Consider the following 20577-nt stretch of genomic DNA (forward strand, 5'->3'; position numbering starts at 1 on the left):
TTCTTTCCGCTCTGGGAAAATAACGCCGCAGTTTGTTTTCAAGAGATTCAAGATGCCCAGAATCCTTTTTCAATTTTTTTATTTATCACACTATCAGATTCATCTACCACACTGCAGAGTTTCTCCAACATGGCAATATTTCAAATATATATTTTTCTTCGCCAATTTTGCAGCTTTAATAAAAATGCCAAGAGATTATCATGAAAAGAGATATTGTTCGTTCATTTTCAGATTTAGCTTATGTTGATGCTCAAATATATCTGCTAGGTATGATACTCTCTCCAACCATTCTTTGCATTACCAAGAACAACTTGATTTCATCTTTCAATTCAAAAACACGATTCACAACATTTCGTTTGACAGCCAGCGTACTGTAGTGTAGAACCTCATGATCTTTATTTATGTCTTTGCACAGTTCTTGAAACAGACGGGCTCCAGATTTAATATAATTTACGACTTTTATTAGCAATGGAGTCGGATAAGTCTTGCTGTCGATGGCATACCGGTGAATCATGCAGTGGATTCCCCTTGGTAAGGGAGCTAAATCTTTTACCGTTTTCTGAAAATCTGAGTTTGAGCCAAACATGACGCACCATCCGTACAAACCCCACAGCCGTTTTCTCATTTTAATCATCCAGTTTCAAAAGACGTATTTATTTTCTCCATGATATCTTCACAAAACATAAACTCTTCTTTGCTATTATCTGAATTAATAAATTTCACAAAGACAAGCAACTGCCTGAAAATCAAACAATCGTGATAGCTAGTTTTCATTCAAAATTTGTTCTTTAACATCTACGGACATGTCTGCTATAAGCCGCTAAATAGTATTATTAGACAGAGATATTTGTTGCATCTTTACTGCATTCGAACCCCCAAGAATTAATTTCACCATCCTCAACATGCAGGGTTTGATGATATTTTCTCCTATTGTGTGAGAGGTAGTTTGCTTGGAAATTTCATATGATACTTTCACTAATGCTCTGTTTGTTTGGTGAAAACTTCCTGTTTGATCAGGTCTTTGACATTTGCAACTAACTTCATGCCGACGAGAGAACACCCTATCTTTTTTCGTGTATTTCGAATGACTCGTCTCAAAATGACGTTTTAGTTTTGAAGGTTTTATAGACTCATGACTAAGAAAAACTTTGCACAGTACACATTGTTTATAATATATTAAAATATATCTATTTCATTTTCTGTGATTTTAGTAAAGACGAATTTCAGATATTTTTCTAAATATTTATGTTTTTTTTTCATTGCTAGGGTTTAGTCTACCAGTTGGCGACCGCCCCAGAAAGCCCTTCGCGACCCCCAAGCTTGGTGGTTGCGATCCCCAGTTTGGGAACCCATGATATAAACGAAACAAACACAGGACAGCAGTAAAGAAAAAAAATGACGGCGGCTATAATACAGTACTATGTAATGAAAAACAACAACTTGCAACCACGATTGTAGGAAAAAAAGTCACAGGAAAAAAAAAAAAAACAACAGAAAAAAGTCAAAGGAAAAGAAGTCACAGGAAAAAGGTCACAAATGAAGAACTTAATATTACATTTCCATTGATTACAGGTGTCTTATTTTGTTAATTATCATTAAAGATACGCACGCCACTTGCGTCCATTTTTAAAGTGGAAAATAATAAATATTCAAAAACGTTAATAGCAAAAAGTTTTTATTTTTGCATTAAAAGAAGAAAATAAATGATTTTCTTTAAATTTCACAATAGACCTTATTATACAACTGTAAATATACAATTTTAGTATACAGGTATTCAGTTGTAAATGTTTTTAATACTATCCACATTTAACACTATTTTATTACCAGTTGTGCGCGATTCTCTTTTGTAAGCGTATTTATATTTAGAGATGTGCCTATTGTCCATAATTGTTCAATTCCATATATGACCCGCGCTATTTTTTTTTTTTTTGCTAAAAAAATGCATTGTTACTAATATTAGATTTAAGGAAAGTCATTTTATTTTCTTATTAATAGTCATTAAATAAAAGCCCGTTACTGCAAACGTTTTATTTATTTATTTAGTTGTTAGAAGAGAATCAAAGCATGACCACGCGAGCACCATCTGAACGCACAGAGCAGAATGTGTGTCATTATATTGTAATAGCGCGGAAAGATAACTCTCTGCATAGCAAACTAATTAAATAAAAGCAAATTGATTAAACAACTAATTAGGCGAAGGCATGACTTATTGCACTGCCCCCAGGTCTTGACTTAGTGTCAAGTTTGAAAGAAATCGGTTCGTTGGAAATGGTGGAGATTTCGTTAGCACGCTCCGAATCATGACGTACGAACCACGAAAGATAAATGCACGGACTAGAGTTAAGTAAATGCTTGTACAACTTGTAAAAATGAAAGTAAAGAATATCAAAGGCATTGTTATACAACATTACTTTTTAAACAATCTTATAACACAATCCTATAACACAATTAGGCTAAACAAAATGATCAACTACCACCCATTTTGTGTTGTATATGCATACGATGTCATCAGTATACAACAGATGCATATTTTCAAAACAAACATGAAGTCTTTGGATTCTAAATGAATTATAGGACTAGACACTTTATCTGGCGACTGAAGCATGTACACATCCGTATGACGGCAGGAACGTTTGGAGCCCTTTTCTCGCGGATACGCTTCACATCCGTATGACGTCATATACATGTGGAGCCTAGTTCTCACGTCATACGTTCCATATCCGTATGACGTCATGTACGTGTGGTGCCTGGTTCTCGTGTCATAGTCTCCACATTTGTATGACGTCAAGAACCTGTGGTGTCTAGTTATCGCGTCACACACTCCACATCCGTATGACGTCATGTACGTGTGAAGCCTAGTTCTCGCGCCGTATGACGTCAAGAACGCGAGGTGTCTAGTTCCCGCATCACATGCTCCAGTCAATGGAGACGTGCTCCCTCAGGAATTTCTGTCTCTCCTTCCTTGTGGTGAAGATCCACTTCTGTTTGTTGGTCTGGGTGGAGCACTGGGCCAGCATGACACTCTTGAGGAGCGGGTCAGCCTGCAAGCACTGGCCCGTCTTCTGGTTCACGATACGCTGGTCCTGAAACACAGGTCATGAGCACAGTCGTGTGACGGTCAAGGTAAGATCTATTCAAAAATAATTGTATAAGCATTTAAAAAATAAGCGAGCATAAAATTTAAGAGGGACAGTGTGGTTAAATGGTAGAGCGTTTGGACTTGTGGACTGAGTCCACCCAGCTCTGATGAGTACCTAACCAACGTTGGGGAAAGTAAAGGCGGCTGGGCATTGTTGGCTACACCATCCCTTCATATGCCAAAAAAAAGTCGACATCATCTGCCCAATGGATCGTTACGTCAATAGAGGAACAATACAATACAATTTAATATAGGCTACATGTAAGCCTATTCCTTTCTGTTAATTGTACTTAGTACAGTACTTTTTTTCATAATCCACATCAATGTTTACATGTGTTCTTAACGTACATTTAATTCACTTATATTGATCTAAAACGTCTTATTCTAAGACCACACATACTTTGTCGTAGGTCCAGAGGATAGCAATGATACCGCTGGCGTGCTGGTCAAGTTTAAACGTGCCCAGGGTCTGTCTATCGGCACCGTTCTTGTTCTCAGTCTTGATGCCAATGAGCATGTCGCCGGAGGCCAGGCGTCCGTCTGATGTTAGCCGCCATTGCTAGATGTTGAAATATAACGGTTATTATTTCATGGCACACCGTGTGTGTGGGTAAAATTATATTGATGCCGCCATTGCTAGATGTTGAAATATAACGGTTATTATTTCATGGCACACCGTGTGTGTGGGTAAAATAATATTGATGCCGCCATTGCTAGATGTTGAAATATAACGGTTATTATTTCATGGCACACCGTGTGTGTGGGTAAAATAATATTGATGCCGCCATTGCTAGATGTTGAAATATAACGGTTATTATTTCATGCTACACCGTGTGTGGGGGTAAAATTATATTGATGCCGCCATTGCTAGATGTTGAAATATAACGGTTATTATTTCATGCTACACCGTGTGTGGGGGTAAAATTATATTGATGCCGTCATCAGAGTTTCTTCAAGGCATCTCTTCGGGGGGGGGGGGGGGGCGAAGCCCCCCGAAAATTTTTTACCGCCCCCCGAACGAAATGAAATTTATATAATTTATATAGAAAATATATACTTTTAACAGTGTCCGCCCCCCCGAAGAAAGTTTACCGCCCCCCCCCGAAGATTTCAAGTGCCCCCCCGGAGAAAAAAGTCTGGAAGAAACACTGGCCGTCATTGCTAGATGTTGAAATATAACGGTTATTATTTCATGCTACACCGTATGTGGGTAAAATAATATTGATGCCGCCATTGCTAGATGTTGAAATATAACGGTTATTATTTCATGCTACACCGTGTGTGGGTAAAATAATATTGATGCCGCCATTGCTAGATGTTGAAGTATAAAGGTTATTATTTCATGCTACACCGAGTGTGTGGGTAAAAATATATTGTTGACGCCATTGCTAGATGTTGAGATATAAAGGTTATTATTTCATGCTACACCGTGTGTGTGGGTAAAATTATATTCAATATATTGATGTCGCCATTGCTAGATGTTGAAATATAAAGGTTATTATTATTTCATGCTACACCGTGTGTGGGGGTAAATAATATTGATGCCGCCATTGCTAGATGTTGAAATGTAAAGGTTATTATTTCATGCTACACCGTGTGTGTGTGTGGGTAAAATTATATTGATGCCGCCATTGCTAGATGTTGAAAAATAAAGGTTATTATTTCATGCTACACCGTGTGTTTGGGGGTAAAATAATATTGATGACGTAATCAAATTAATAGCATTTGTATGGTAAGCATATGAATATCTAATATATAAAGCTCAGTTCTGTATGTAACGCATATGTTTGTCGTTGGTCTTGGATGGATTTAAGTGTTAGACAATTATCGTGCGCATTTGTCTAAATTTATGAGTTAAAAAATTACTATTGAAAGTGTTGGGAAATAATTTTCATTTTTCAAATTATAGTATTAATTGTCGGCATGTTCATTAAACACAAGTTTTAAAAAAATATCATCTTTTACAACAATTCTAATTATGTCTTTATTTAGTCCTATAGCACTTACTTCCCTTTGATAAATTAGGAAAACACAATTACTTCCCTTTATAAAACCATTGCATTTTGTGGAAAAGAATTTACTTTTTAATTACTTTGTTTTGGTGTTGGGAAAAAAAAAATTACATAATTAGCGGGGATTGATCAAGTGCAAATGTTGTAGGTATTTTACGGATAAGCTTGGAGTATTATAATTGTTTATCAAATTGAAACAGGCGCGTTCGTTTAAGTGAGTGCAAAAGACTATGAATAAGTTGGGGTACTATAGTCGTTCATTAAGCTAAAACAGGTGATTCCGCCCCGGGCGTTTATGTTCGCGTTAGTGTTTTCTTTGTGTTTAGGTGGGTTTGCGTTAGTGGTTGCGTTTTGATTTGGTTCGTTTTTGTTCTTTCTTTTTTCGTTTTTGTTTGTGTTTTTTTGTTTGGGTTTGTATTTGTGTTTTTGGTTGGTTTTGCGTTTGGATTTGGTTTGTTTTCGTTTGCTTTTTTGTTGTTTTTTTTTGTTGGTATTGGTGTTTGTGGTTGGGTTTTTTGTTAGGTTTTTGTTTTCGTTTGCTTTTTTGTTTGTTTTTTTCTTTGTGTTTGTATTGGTGTTTGTGGTTGTGGTTGGGTTTGTTGTTAGGTTTTTGTTTTCGTTTGTATTTGTAATTGTGTTAGCGTTATGTTTGCGTTTTGTTGTTTTGGTTGGTTGTGGTTTGGGTGGGCAATGCCGGGTTTATGATGATTACTAAACACACAGGTAATGGTCTTTAACAGAAAGGTTTTTCACAGAAGCCAGAGCAGGGCCTGGCCGGGACGGCTAGTAAAATTATAAATGTTAGCATTAGGTTTTGAGCTACCACACAAAGGCTACTGTGGGCACAAACATACTGAACAGTGGCAATATTCTTTCAGATTCTTCCATTCTACGGACGAATAATTAAAAAATAAACAACAAAAGGTTACTCAACAATGTCAGTTTTTAAAGTTACTCAACAATGTCAGTTTTTAAAGTTACTCAACAATGTCAGTTTTTAAAGTTACTCAAAAATGTCAGTTTTTAAAGTTACTCAACAATGTCAGTTTTTAAAGTTACTCAAAAATGTCAGTTTTTAAAGTTACTCAAAAATGTCAGTTTTGAAAGTTACTCAACAATGTCAGTTTTTAAAACCAAAGCTACTCTACAGGTAAAATGTGCATATCTCACCTGGAATATGGATGTATGTCTGCAGGTTTCTAGTCCTATGCCAGACTCTCTCAGGCGGTTCAGACATGCATTGACAGCATAGTTCCTCACCTGGTGGAAGTACATGGTGCCATAGTCAAACAACAGGTGTAACACACGCCATAGTCAAACAACAGGTGTAACACAACAGGTGTAACACATGCCGTAGTTAAACAACAGGTGTAACACATGCCGTAGTTAAACAACAGGTGTAACACATGCCGTAGTTAAACAACAGGTGTAACACATGCCGTAGTTAAACAACAGGTGTAACACATGGCATAGTTAAACAACAGGTGTAACACATGGCATAGTTAAACAACAGGTGTAACACATGCCGTAGTTAAACAACAGGTGTAACACATGCCGTAGTTAAACAACAGGTGTAACACATGGCATAGTTAAACAACAGGTGTAACACATGCCGTAGTTAAACAACAGGTGTAACACATGGCATAGTTAAACAACAGGTGTAACACATGCCGTAGTTAAACAACAGGTGTAACACATGCCGTAGTTAAACAACAGGTGTAACACATGGCATAGTTAAACAACAGGTGTAACACATGCCGTAGTTAAACAACAGGTGTAACACATGGCATAGTTAAACAACAGGTGTAACACATGCCGTAGTTAAACAACAGGTGTAACACATGGCATAGTTAAACAACAAGTGTAACACATGCCATAGTCAAACAGGTGTAACACAAAGTTCACAGGTGTCACGTGATGTTGTATTTAACGATCGTAAAACAAGGTTTCAATGTATAACAAATGGTGTGATATTTCAACAACCGTAAAACAAGGTTTCAATGTATTACGAATAGTGTGATATTTCTAACGTCACACGAAACAAAAAGAAACTTAACATTTAGCTTCCTCAAACACAAATCCTAATAATTGACTCATTAGTGACTATTTGTAGCATTCTTTATGTAGGTCCTATACAGAATTTTTGTGTTGTAGTCTAGCCAGAGCTACAGTTATTAGATCCACGTCTATACATCTTGCTAGTTCACCTGTTTCTTTCAGGCATCTCTGTGGGGGAACGGCGGCACTGACCCCCCTACCCCTCCCATCCGAACCCTTCAACCTTCTCTCCCCGGGGAACGATAAAGAAAAAAAGTATTAAACATATATAGAAAATATTTTGTTTAACCATTGTCCACCCTACAGGAGGTTTCAGGTACCCCCCCCCCGGAGGAAAATGTCCGAAAGAAACCCTGTTGTTGACCAAATTCATTACTCATGTGTCAGACAAACATGGTTACCTCCCCTGAGTAAATGCTTTTGACGTCCATGTCTTTCTTCAGCTCTGGAAACACGTTGCGAAGGTACCAGAAGAAATCCTTACACTCCAGGGACTTTCTCAGTTGTTTTCTAGCGCTGACGTCACCATACTCTGGCTTTTTGAAAGGTACAGTTTTAGTTGGTTTGGTTAGCAAGAAACTAACAGTGTCAAAATATGTAACATCAGCTAGCAAGGAAATAACAGCAATGTTAAAATCTGTAACATCAGCTAGCAAGGAAATAACAGCAATGTTAAAATCTGTAACATCAGCTAGCAAGAAACTAACAACAAAGTCAAAATCTGTAACATCAGCTTGCAAGGAACTAACGCAATGTCAAAATCTGTAACATCAGTTAACAAGAAGCTTATGGCATACAGAAAGACAAGTGTCATAAGACAAGTACACATATAGCAAGCATTAATAGAACATATCACACGTTTGACAATATGTAATATGTATTTCTGACTTCCAAAGTATAACAGATGGCGATGAAATGTGAAAAATGAGCGAGTTGCCATTATATATAAATTAATTATCATAATAATGCTAAATTATAAAATGGATTAAAAAGAAAATTTTCACGAAATGCATGCTGTCAGAGATTTCTTACAATTTTGTAGGTGAGCATATCTTACAATGTTGTAGGTGAGCTTATCTTACAATGTTGTAGCTTAGCATATCTTACAATGATGTAGCTTAGCATATCTTACAATGTTGTAGGTGAGCATATCTTACAATGTTGTAGCTTAGCATATCTTACAATGATGTAGCTTAGCATATCTTACAATGTTGTAGGTGAGCATATCTTACAATGTTGTAGCTTAGCATATCTTACAATGTTGTAGCTGAGCATATCTTACAATGTTGTAGGTGAGCTTAAAATGTGGTAGGTGAGTATATCTTACAATGTTGTAGGTGAGCATATCTTACAATGGTGTAGGTGAGCAAATCTTACAATGTTGTAGCTGAGCATATCTTACAATGTTGTAGCTTAGCATATCTTACAATGTTGTAGCTGAGCATATCTTACAATGTTGTAGTTGAGCATATCTTACAATGTTGTAGGTGAGCATATCTTACAATGTTGTAGTTGAGCAAATCTTACAATGTTGTAGCTGAGCATATCTTACAATGTTGTAGCTGAGCATATCTTACAATGTTGTAGTTGAGCATATCTTACAATGTTGTAGGTGAGCATATCTTACAATGTTGTAGGTGAGCAAATCTTACAATGTTGTAGCTGAGCATATCTTACAATGTTGTAGGTGAGCAAATCTTACAATGTTGTAGCTTAGCATATCTTACAATGTTGTAGTTGAGCATATCTTACAATGTTGTAGGTGAGCATATCTTACAATGTTGTAGGTGAGCATATCTTACAATGTTGTAGTTGAGCATATCTTACAATGTTGTAGCTGAGCATATCTTACAATGTTGTAGGTGAGCATATCTTACAATGTTGTAGGTGAGCATATCTTACAATGTTGTAGATGAGCATATCTTACAATGTTGTAGGTGAGCATATCTTACAATGTTGTAGCTTAGCATATCTTACAATGTTGTAGCTGACCATATCTTACAATGTTGTAGGTGAGCATATCTTACAATGTTGTAGGTGAGCATATCTTACAATGTTGTAGCTTAGCATATCTTACAATGTTGTAGGTGAGCATATCTTACAATGTTGTAGCTGAGCATATCTTACAATGTTGTAGGTGAGCATATCTTACAATGTTGTAGGTGAGCAAATCTTACAATGTTGTAGGTGAGCTTACAATGTTGTAGCTTAGCATATCTTACAATGTTGTAGGTGAGCATATCTTACAATGTTGTAGCTGAGCATATCTTACAATGTTGTAGGTGAGCATATCTTACAATGTTGTAGGTGAGCTTACAATGTTGTAGCTGAGCATATCTTACAATGTTGTAGGTGAGCATATCTTACAATGTTGTAGCTTAGCATATCTTACAATGTTGTAGCTGACCATATCTTACAATGTTGTAGGTGAGCATATCTTACAATGTTGTAGGTGAGCTTACAATGTTGTAGGTGAGCATATCTTACAATGTTGTAGCTTAGCATATCTTACAATGTTGTAGGTGAGCATATCTTACAATGTTGTAGGTGAGCATATCTTACAATGTTGTAGCTGAGCATATCTTACAATGTTGTAGGTGAGCAAATCTTACAATGTTGTAGCTGAGCATATCTTACAATGTTGTAGGTGAGCATATTTTACAATGTTGTAGCTGAGCATATCTTACAATGTTGTAGGTGAGCATATCTTACAATGTTGTAGCTTAGCATATCTTACAATGTTGTAGCTGACCATATCTTACAAAGTTGAAGGTGAGCTTACAATGTTGTAGGTGAGCATATCTTACAATGTTGTAGGTGAGCATATCTTACAATGTTGTAGCTTAGCATATCTTACAATGTTGTAGCTTAGCATATCTTACAATGTTGTAGGTGAGCAAATCTTACAATGTTGTAGCTGAGCATATCTTACAATGTTGTAGGTGAGCAAATCTTACAATGTTGTAGCTGAGCATATCTTACAATGTTGTAGGTGAGCAAATCTTACAATGTTGTAGCTTAGCATATCTTACAATGTTGTAGGTGAGCTTACAATGTTGTAGGTGAGCATATCTTACAATGTTGTAGCTTAGCATATCTTACAATGTTGTAGGTGAGCTTACAATGTTGTAGGTGAGCAAATCTTACAATGTTGTAGCTGAGCATATCTTACAATGTTGTAGGTGAGCATATCTTACAATGTTGTAGGTGAGCATATCTTACAATGTTGTAGCTTAGCATATCTTACAATGTTGTAGCTGACCATATCTTACAATGTTGTAGGTGAGCTTACAATGTTGTAGGCGAACCTCTCGTAGAAGAAGTGCTTGTACTCGTCCATCCAGACCTCGGCCACACGAACCACGTTCTTGTAGGTCAGCACAACCCCAGACAGGGTTGGGTTCCTCAATCGAAACACGTGACCGACATGAGAGCATGGAACCAGCAGGATGGAACCACCACACATCCACACCTGAAACGTTGAGAGCTATTTCAACTTTACCTGAATTGAGATCTCAATCTTCTCCCCTCCCACAACTTTACCTGAAAAGAGATCTCAATGTTCTCCCCACAACTTTACCTTAAAAGAGATCTCAATCTTCTCCCCTCCCACAACTTTACCTTAAAAGAGATCTCAATGTTCTCCCCTCCCACAACTTTACCTTAAAAGAGATCTCAATGTTCTCCCCTCCCCACAACTTTACCTTAAAAGAGATCTCAATGTTCTCCCCACAACTTTACCTTAAAAGAGATCTCAATGTTCTCCCCTCCCCACAACTTTACCTTAAAAGAGATCTCAATGTTCTCCCCACAACTTTACCTTAAAAGAGATCTCAATGTTCTCCTCTCCCACAACTTTACCTTAAAAGAGATCTCAATGTTCTCCCCACAACTTTACCTTAAAAGAGATCTCAATGTTCTCCCCACAACTTTACCTTTAAAGAGATCTCAATGTTCTCCCCACAACTTTACCTTAAAAGAGATCTCAATGTTCTCCCCTCCCACAACTTTACCTTAAAAGAGATCTCAATGTTCTCCCCACAACTTTACCTTAAAAGAGATCTCAATGTTCTCCCCTCCCCACAACTTTACCTTAAAAGAGATCTCAATGTTCTCCCCTCCCTCAACTTTACCTTAAAAGAGATCTCAATGTTCTCCCCACAACTTTACCTTAAAAGAGATCTCAATGTTCTCCCCTCCCCACAACTTTACCTTAAAAGAGATCTCAATGTTCTCCCCACAACTTTACCTTAAAAGAGATCTCAATGTTCTCCCCACAACTTTACCTTAAAAGAGATCTCAATGTTCTCCCCTCCCACAACTTTACCTTAAAAGAGATCTCAATGTTCTCCCCTCCCACAACTTTACCTTAAAAGAGATCTCAATGTTCTCCCCACAACTTTACCTTAAAAGAGATCTCAATGTTCTCCCCACAACTTTACCTTAAAAGAGATCTCAATGTTCTCCCCACTACTTTACCTTAAAAGAGATCTCAATGTTCTCCCCACAACTTTACCTTAAAAGAGATTTCAATGTTCTCCCCTCCCCAGAAGTCCAGGCCAGGATCGTATTTCCCGAGTGTCTGGAACCAGTCACGTGACACAGCGTACAGACCACCAGGCATCGTCGGAGACCTGCGAACAATGACCTCGTTTAAATCAGCCCATCCTCTAAACCAGGGGTCTCCAAACTTTTCAGCCCGAGGGCCGCATTAACTATCAAATATCAGTTCGCGGGCCAGAGTAGAGTTTCTTCCATGCATCCTTTGGGGTGGTGGTGTCCCCCGTGCCCCCCTCCCCCCCCCCCCAACGAAATATAACTTATATAGAAATATATACACATTTTAAAAGCCCCCCCCCTACAGGAGAAGAAGTCTGAAAGAAACACTGTCGGGGCGAACAACACACTAGAGGTTTGAGTTTGTTCTCCTTGGGCAAACACAAAAACCCACCCGCCATTTTTTTTAACTTGTCTCTATGGCGGTCATTTGCTTGCAATTCAATGACCTCCATCTGCAGTTCATCTAGGCAACTGGTTACATTTGCTTCAAATGGGTTTTGAAGCAGTCTCACTTCTTCTGCCTTTGAATCCTAGTCAGAAAACCGTTACTGAAACTGCAGCTGGAGGTCTTAGATTATCTTGCATGCAAATGATGTGGGGAACTCAGCTGTTGCTTCAGCCATGAAGACATTGCACTGCTGAAAGTGCGAAAGTGTGTCAAGTTGTTGCCCTGTACTTGTTCCAAAAACATGGAACAGCTGTCCAGCGACTCTATTTGAATCACAATGTTTTCATCAATGTTTGCAACACGGAGGGCAAAGATATTTATACCCAAAGCTAGATTTTCAAATTGTTTTGAATTTTCTGAGCAAAGTACCTCAGCCCGCGGGCCGTAGTTTGGAGACCCCTGCTCTAAACCAGTGGTTCTTAACCTTTTTGTAGGTACCGAACCCCAACAGATTCATAGGTTCATTGACCGAATCCTTCTTAATGATTTTATCGTCCTCACTGATAAAATGCGATCGTAACTCATATGAGTTGGAGGGGGGGGGGTGCAGAGGCGTAGCGACCCCTCCCGGCGCCCGGGGACAAACTTTCAATTTGGCGCCCCCCATATATTTTTTTGTGTTTATAATTCAAAACTGCAGCTAAAAAGAGCTTTGAATTTTTTCCAACCCATTTTGGCGCACTAGTGTTGGCGCCCGGGGACATATGTACTCACCCGCCCCGCCCTCTTCGCTACGCCTCTGGGGGGTGGTATCTTGACCTCCGCCGAACCCCTCAGACTAACTCACCGAACCCCAGCGGTTCGACCGATTCCAGGTTTAGAAACACTGCTCTAAACCTACCAGCCCTCCTCCAACACCCCCGTCCCCGCCGCTGTAGAGAAAGCTGTAGCAAACGTTGTATGACGTCACTTTCCTCAGCTGTTGCCAAGGTCTGGGATCAATACCTCAGCGATCAGATCGTCAGCACACACCGAGTGGTTACACCTTGTACAAAACTTAAAGCGGCATGTATAAAACTGTGCCGTTACATTAAATGTGAATGTCATGAATCAAGAGACAATAAAACATTCCACCGCTTTAGTACACCGCCAGAGGTCACCGCGAGAGGTCACCGCTAGAGGTCACCGCTAGAGGTCACCGCTAGAGGTCACCGCTAGAGGTCACCGCGAGTTAACTTAAAGACAAACAGCGCCACCCATCCATGAACTGGCAGACGTTTTCATCAAGCCGACTGCTGGGGTTTCACGTCTCATTTATTAGTGTTACATTTCAGAAGATTTTGGGTTTGGAGATATGGACTCGAGGTATGCCGTTGTCTTGGTACGAATATCGAGGTATGCCGTTGTCTTGGTACGAATATCGAGGTATGTCATTGTCTTGGTACGAATATCGAGGTATGTCGTTGTCTTGGTACCAATAGCACATCTAGACATGACAAAATGAAATTTCATTTTAACCAAAATTTTTTCCGCTAGATGGGCTCACCAACTCTTCTAGAAGAGGCGGCTCTAAAAATCAAACAACTGCTGCCTTGTAATTTGTTCTATGGAGGCAAATCCAAAAAGAGAAGCAGGCTTAAATCGAAGTGAACGTCCTATATGGCGCATTACAAGTCGACACGTGACTTACGGAATATTTCTGATGGTGTCAGTAGAGTTCCGCTTCCTCTCGTAGAGCCAGTTGAACTGTAGGGTGTTGATGTTCAGACCCCCGACCTGTCGGGCTGACGTGCTCATGCCGGTGCCGAATGTGGAGGGGTTGATGTACTCGATGGTGGGGAACGTGACGCACCGGAAGTCTGCTTGGATGGGCGCCAACAGGGGCTCGATCCAGCCTAAACAGGGGGGGGGGGGGGGAAGAGAAACTGCTGTCGTCAATAGAACCTTTTCTAACGTGGACTCAATAAAGACAAAACATTAGGACCTTTTCTAACGTTGACTCAATAAGGACAAAACAGGACCTTTTTTAACGTGGACTCAATAAATACAAAACATTAGGACCTTTTCTAACGTGGACCCAATAAGGACAAAACATTAGGACCTTTTCTAACGTGGACCCAATAAGGACAAAACATTAGGACCTTTTCTAACGTGGACCCAATAAGGACAAAACATTAGGACCTTTTCTAACGTGGACCCAATAAGGACAAAACATTAGGACCTTTTCTAACGTGGACTCAATAAGGACAAAAATATCAGGTTAGGGTTAACTTATTGTTGGCCGCTGTGGGAATCAGCTGACCAGTGGAGTAATGACCAGTGGAGCAGTGACGTCACCTGCAAAACACTCGATGTGTGAGTCCAGGAATATGACGACCTTGGCCTTGGCGAACTCAAACACCGTGTTCCTTGCCCGAATGAGGCCAAGCCTCTCTTTGGCTCTGATCAGCCTCACTTTCTCTAGTGGTTGGACGTACGCCTCCAGCGGCTCTTTCAGGTGGTCTAGTGGTCAAGAGATAGGTGGAGTAGAGTTAAGCATATCGCAAATAGGGCACACCATTGCAATCATACGCAGTGCATACTACATTCTAACATGCAGGACATAAAAACAACAACATAAATAATATAAAAAAGGGTTTGGGATTTAAGACCTTAAGATGAATGATTTCCTCACTCACACCTGACCCGCGATAGACTCACGTATCTACTTACCGTGACTGACTGACTCCCCCACTGCCTGTGACTGACTCCCCCACTGCCTGTGACTGACTGACTCCCCCACTACCTGTGACTGACTGACTGACTCCCCGACTACCCATGACTGACTGACTCCCCCACTACCACTGACTGACTCCCCCACTACCACTGACTGACTCCCCCACTACCTGTGACTGACTGACTCCCCCACTGCCTGTGACTGATTGACTCCCCCACTATCTGTGACTGACTGACTCACCCACTACCTGTGACTGACTGACTCCCCCACTACCTGTGACTGACTGACTCCCCCACTACCTGTGACTGACTGACTCCCCCACTACCTGTGACTGACTGACTCCCACACTGCCTGTGACTGACTGACTCCCCCACTACCTGTGACTGACTGACTGACTGACTCCCCACTACCTGTGACTGACTGACTCCCCGACTACCCATGACTGACTGACTCCCCCACTACATGTGAGTGACTGACTCCCCCACTACCTGTGACTGACTGACTCCCCCACTACCTGTGACTGACTCCCCCACTACCTGTGACTGACTGACTCTCCCACTACCTGTGACTGACTGACTCCCCCACTACCTGTGACTGACTGACTCCCCAACTACCTGTGACTGACTGACTCCCCCACTACCTGTGACTGACTGACTCCCCCACTACCTGTGACTGACTCCCCCACTACCTGTGACTGACTGACTCTCCCACTACCTGTGACTGACTGACTCCCCCACTACCTGTGACTGACTGACTCCCCCACTACCTATGACTGACTGTCTCCCCCACTACCTGTGACTGACTGACTCACCCATGTTAGAAAAGTCATCCAGCAGGATAATCTCCTCCAGCAGATGTGGAGGTGTTCGGTCAAGGACGCTGTGGATACTGCGCAGTAGAGTTGACCAAGCCTCGTTGTAGAAGACAATTAGCACAGAGGCAGCGGGCAGATCGGGGGGAGTTTCTCTACATCTGTGGGCAGCAAGATGGCAGTTAGCACCAGAGTTTCTTTCAGGCATCTCTTCCACCACCCCCCACCCCCCCACCCCCCCGAAGAAAGGCTACACTTTTAAAAGTGTCCCGCCCCCCCGGAAATTTTAGTCCGCCCCTCCCCCCTCCCTCCCGAAAATTTCAAGTGCCGCCCTTCCCCCGGAGAAAAAAGTCTGGGAGAAACACTGGTTAGTACAGAGGCAGCAAGTGGGGGGGGGGGGGGGGGGGGAGGAATTTCCCTTCGTATTTGGACAGCATGAGGCCTTACAAAATGTTTTGAAAATGTGTTTATTTTTTAAATGAATGGACCCAACCGAAAATAGTCTTGAAATTATTCAAAAAGCCCTTTAAACATTATTCAAATCAAGTACGATATAAAATGATTATAAAAACGTGGCTGTGGTTTTTGTCGGATGTGTTTAGTATTCTCAGTAACTTACCAACTTTCTTCTTAAAAACAAAAACAATTTGGTTGTTTTTATTTTGTCACAGAAAATGTAAATAAATATGTCATAATTAGACCACGTGGTTTAAAAAAGTTAATTTTATTTTTAAGAATGTATCGACAAAGTTTTGAACACTAATGACTAAAATTGTGTGGTTTGTTTTATAAGTTGACTGGATGAATGGAATCACTCTGAACTAGTCCGGCCCCGCTGTACACGATATTAAAGCTGCTGTAGCTCGCTCATACACACGATGTTAAAGCTGCTGTAGCTCGCTCATACACACGATGTTAAAGCTGCTGTAGCTCGCTCATACACACGATGTTAAAGCTGCTGTAGCTCGCTCATACACACGATGTTAAAGCTGCTGTAGCTCGCTCATACACACGATGTTAAAGCTGCTGTAGCTCGCTCATACACACGATGTTAAAGCTGCTGTAGCTCGCTCATACACACGATGTTAGCTGCTGTAGCTCGCTCATACACACGATGTTAAAGCTGCTGTAGCTCGCTCATACACACGATGTTAAAGCTGCTGTAGCTCGCTCATACACACGATGTTAAAGCTGCTGTAGCTCGCTCATACACACGATGTTAAAGCTGCTGTAGCTCGCTCATACACACGATGTTAAAGCTGCTGTAGCTCGCTCATACACACGATGTTAGAGCTGCTGTAGCTCGCTCATACACACGATGTTAAAGCTGCTGTAGCTTGCTCATACACACGATGTTAAAGCTGCTGTAGCTCGCTCATACACACGATGTTAAAGCTGCTGTAGCTCGCTCATACACACGATGTTAAAGCTGCTGTAGCTCGCTCATACACACGATGTTAAAGCTGCTGTAGCTCGCTCATACACACGATGTTAAAGCTGCTGTAGCTCGCTCATACACACGATGTTAAAGCTGCTGTAGCTCGCTCATACACACGATGTTAAAGCTGCTGTAGCTCGCTCATACACACGATGTTAAAGCTGCTGTAGCTCGCTCATACACACGATGTTAAAGCTGCTGTAGCTCGCTCATACACACGATGTTAGCTGCTGTAGCTCGCTCATACACACGATGTTAAAGCTGCTGTAGCTCGCTCATACACACGATGTTAAAGCTGCTGTAGCTCGCTCATACACACGATGTTAAAGCTGCTGTAGCTCGCTCATACACACGATGTTAGCTGCTGTAGCTCGCTCATACACACGATGTTAAAGCTGCTGTAGCTCGCTCATACACACGATGTTAAAGCTGCTGTAGCTCGCTCATACACACGATGTTAAAGCTGCTGTAGCTCGCTCATACACACGATGTTAAAGCTGCTGTAGCTCGCTCATACACACGATGTTAGAGCTGCTGTAGCTCGCTCACCTGGAGTCTCTGTTGTCAGGCAGGGCGCGGTGTACTGAGATGAGCCTGCTGACCCGCTCGTTGAAGTAGTTGACCTGGTACTCTCGCTCCTGCAGGATCCTGTCTTCCCGGGTCTGGTTGTCACGTGGTATTACCACCTGTCGCCCGTACTCACCTATACCGGCCAGAGGTCAATACACAGGTCAATACACAGGTCAACACTAGGTCAACGCCGTCCAGAGGTCAATACGTAGGTCAACTTTAGGTCAATGCCGGCCAGAGGTCAATACATAGGTTAACACTAGGTCAATTCCGGCCAGAGGTCAATACACAGGTCAACACTAGGTCAATGACGGCCATAGGTCAATACGTATGTCAACACTAGGTCAATGCCGGCCAGAGGTCAATACGTAGGTCAACACTCGTGAGTACTTAAATACAATAAATAAGATAATAATAAAACAGATACGTTGGTACAGTTTCACGTAGATTTGCACGCACTGGGACTAGAGGCATAAACTCACCCGTGTAATGTCGATCAAATCAAAGCAAACATACATCAAGACCCACATACCTACCTGTGGTACATCAAGACCCACATACCTACCTGTGGTACATCAAGTTAAGACCCACATCAAGTTAAGACCCACATCAAGTTAAGACCCACATCAAGTTAAGACCCACATCAAGTTAACCAATTCTCACCTGCGTCCTGCGGCTCACCCTTCTTGACATAAAACGGAAATGTGACGTCAGGATAGCTTTTGTTCTTATCCACAACAAAACAAGAGTCCGTCTCCGATACGTTTTTCTGTTTTAAGGGCGTGAAAATGATCTCAGTGTCCTCGTGCCAAGTCCTGCTCTTGTCGGCGTCCTCCGTGTTGAGAATGTCTGGGTGGGGCTCCACTATCCCGGGCTGACGTCGTGGCACGTGTTCTCCCTTGTGCCGGCGGAAGCTGTTCTCCCCGCCCCCCAGCACGTTGACGATGTTCTCTTGAGACTCCTGCTTGTGCCTGCCCCCCTGACCTAGTCTCAGCCCAATTTTTTTGCCTCCCCTGGACTTCCTGTCCAGTTCTATCACCTCAGCGTCCATGACGTCACTCTCCCTGAACCCTTCAAACGGGTTCTCTTGGGGCGTGGTCTCCCCGCGACGAGACGGCCGCAGGGTGACCTTGATCTTCTCCCCCAGAAGGTCATCCACGGGGCCCTCGAAGGGGGAGAGGCGGTGGCTGTGGTTGCTGGTCAGCGTGTCCGAGCGAGGTCTGAGCAGGAGGCTCTCGATGCTGCTACTGGATAAGAGGATGTAGAAGTAGAACAGGGCGAACACGCCGGCTACAGTCAGCAGCTTGAGTTTCCTACGTGTGACGAACATGGCCGCCAGGTGGCGCCCTAACACACGGCAGTAGGGCAGAATCTTCAGGTGGCGCCCTAACACACGACAGTAGGGCAGAATCTTCAGGTGGCGCCCTAACACACGACAGTAGGGCAGAATCTTCAGGTGGCGCCCTAACACACGACAGTAGGGCAGAATCTTCAGGTGGCGCCCTAACACACGACAGTAGGGCAGAATCTTCAGGTGGCGCCCTAACACGGCAGTAGGGCAGAATCTTCAGGTGGCGCCCTAACACGGCAGTAGGGCAGAATCTTCAGGTGGCGCCCTAACACACGGCAGTAGGGCAGAATCTTCAGGTGGCGCCCTAACACACGGCAGTAGGGCAGAATCTTTCTTGTTCAAATACTTTTTGAACCGTCTGACAAATGGGGCGCGGCCATCACGCCACACATTCCATCATGTTTACCTAACTTGTGGCCAAGCAACAAACATCGCTAGAGACAACTATCTGACTTATCACTTTCATCACTGGAGATCTCACAACTTATCTGCTCGACGTTCACCTAAACATCACAGAAAAGGCCGGAGTGACTGACCACAAACTGACGTCCACTGACCACAGTCCTAGAAGAACTACCGTCCACTGACCACAATCTCAATAGAACTACCGTCCACTGACCACAGTCTCAATAGAACTACCGTCCACTGACCACAGTCTCAATAGAACTACCGTCCACTGACCACAAACTACCGTCCACTGACCACAGTCTCAATAGAAGTACCGTCCACTGACCACAGTCTCAATAGAACTACCGTCCACTGACCACAAACTACCGTCCACTGACCACAGTCTCAATAGAACTACCGTCCACTGACCACAGTCTCAATAGAACTACCGTCCACTGACCACAATCTCAATAGAACTACCGTCCACTGACCACAATCTCAATAGAACTACCGTCCACTGACCACAAACTACCGTCCACTGACCACTATCTACCGTCCACTGACCACAGTCTACCGTCCACTGACCACAGTCTACCGTCCACTGACCACAGTCTACCGACCACTGACCACAGTCTACCGTCCACTGACCACAGTCTACCGTCCAATGACCACAGTCTACCGTCCACTGACCACAGTCTACCGACCACTGACCACATCCAGCAGGCTAGTCACCCAGTGAGCGTCAGGCCACGAAGACCGAGCCTGTTTTCACCAGCTACGACAGATGGAAGGAATCGACCAGCGGTCTCTCAGCCATGGCTTGTAGCAGCTGTACCGCCACCTTATAATCTCCATTGATTGCCTTTAGGCTGTTCACTATCGCCCCAGACATGCGAGCTGTTGTATCAAATTTTACAGACTTGCCTCGGCCATTTATCACGGCAAGAAAATGGTAAATCCATGGGCTAGTGAAAATATTGATGGGTAAAAGTTTTTGAAATCTTAGAAACATCGTCATATTCCCACAATTTTAAGTTGCATAAACATATATGTATATATATATATATATATATATATATATTTATATATATATATATATATATATATATATATATATATATATATATATATATATATATATATATAT

At 42.0% G+C, this 20577-nt stretch overlaps 1 protein-coding gene across 3 annotated transcripts; it reads right to left on the bottom strand.

Annotated features, from left to right (window-relative positions):
- Positions 1–1491: 1491 nt before the first annotated feature.
- LOC131956092 (polypeptide N-acetylgalactosaminyltransferase 1) lies at positions 1492–20202 on the bottom strand. 3 transcript variants are annotated; one of them, XM_059320494.1, is made up of 12 exons: positions 20142–20202; positions 18356–19546; positions 17672–17825; positions 15685–15845; positions 14495–14659; positions 13848–14052; positions 11726–11843; positions 10502–10681; positions 7611–7745; positions 6322–6411; positions 3540–3698; positions 1492–3083 (listed from the first exon to the last, which is right to left on the bottom strand). In XM_059320494.1, the coding sequence occupies exons 2-12, from the start codon at positions 19020–19022 to the stop codon at positions 2907–2909; spliced, it is 2211 nt and encodes a 736-aa protein (XP_059176477.1). In that variant the 5' UTR covers positions 19023–19546; positions 20142–20202; the 3' UTR covers positions 1492–2906. The 3 variants fall into 3 exon arrangements, with proteins under 3 accessions (XP_059176477.1, XP_059176478.1, XP_059176476.1); XM_059320495.1 differs by having other exon boundaries at positions 20135–20172; XM_059320493.1 differs by having other exon boundaries at positions 18356–20186.
- Between the last annotated feature and the right edge of the window lie 375 nt (positions 20203–20577).

This window comes from Physella acuta, unplaced genomic scaffold (genome assembly GCF_028476545.2).
Source record: "Physella acuta isolate Inbredline_101_S28 unplaced genomic scaffold, ASM2847654v3 ptg001126l, whole genome shotgun sequence".
Taxonomy (NCBI): Eukaryota; Metazoa; Mollusca; class Gastropoda; family Physidae; genus Physella; species Physella acuta.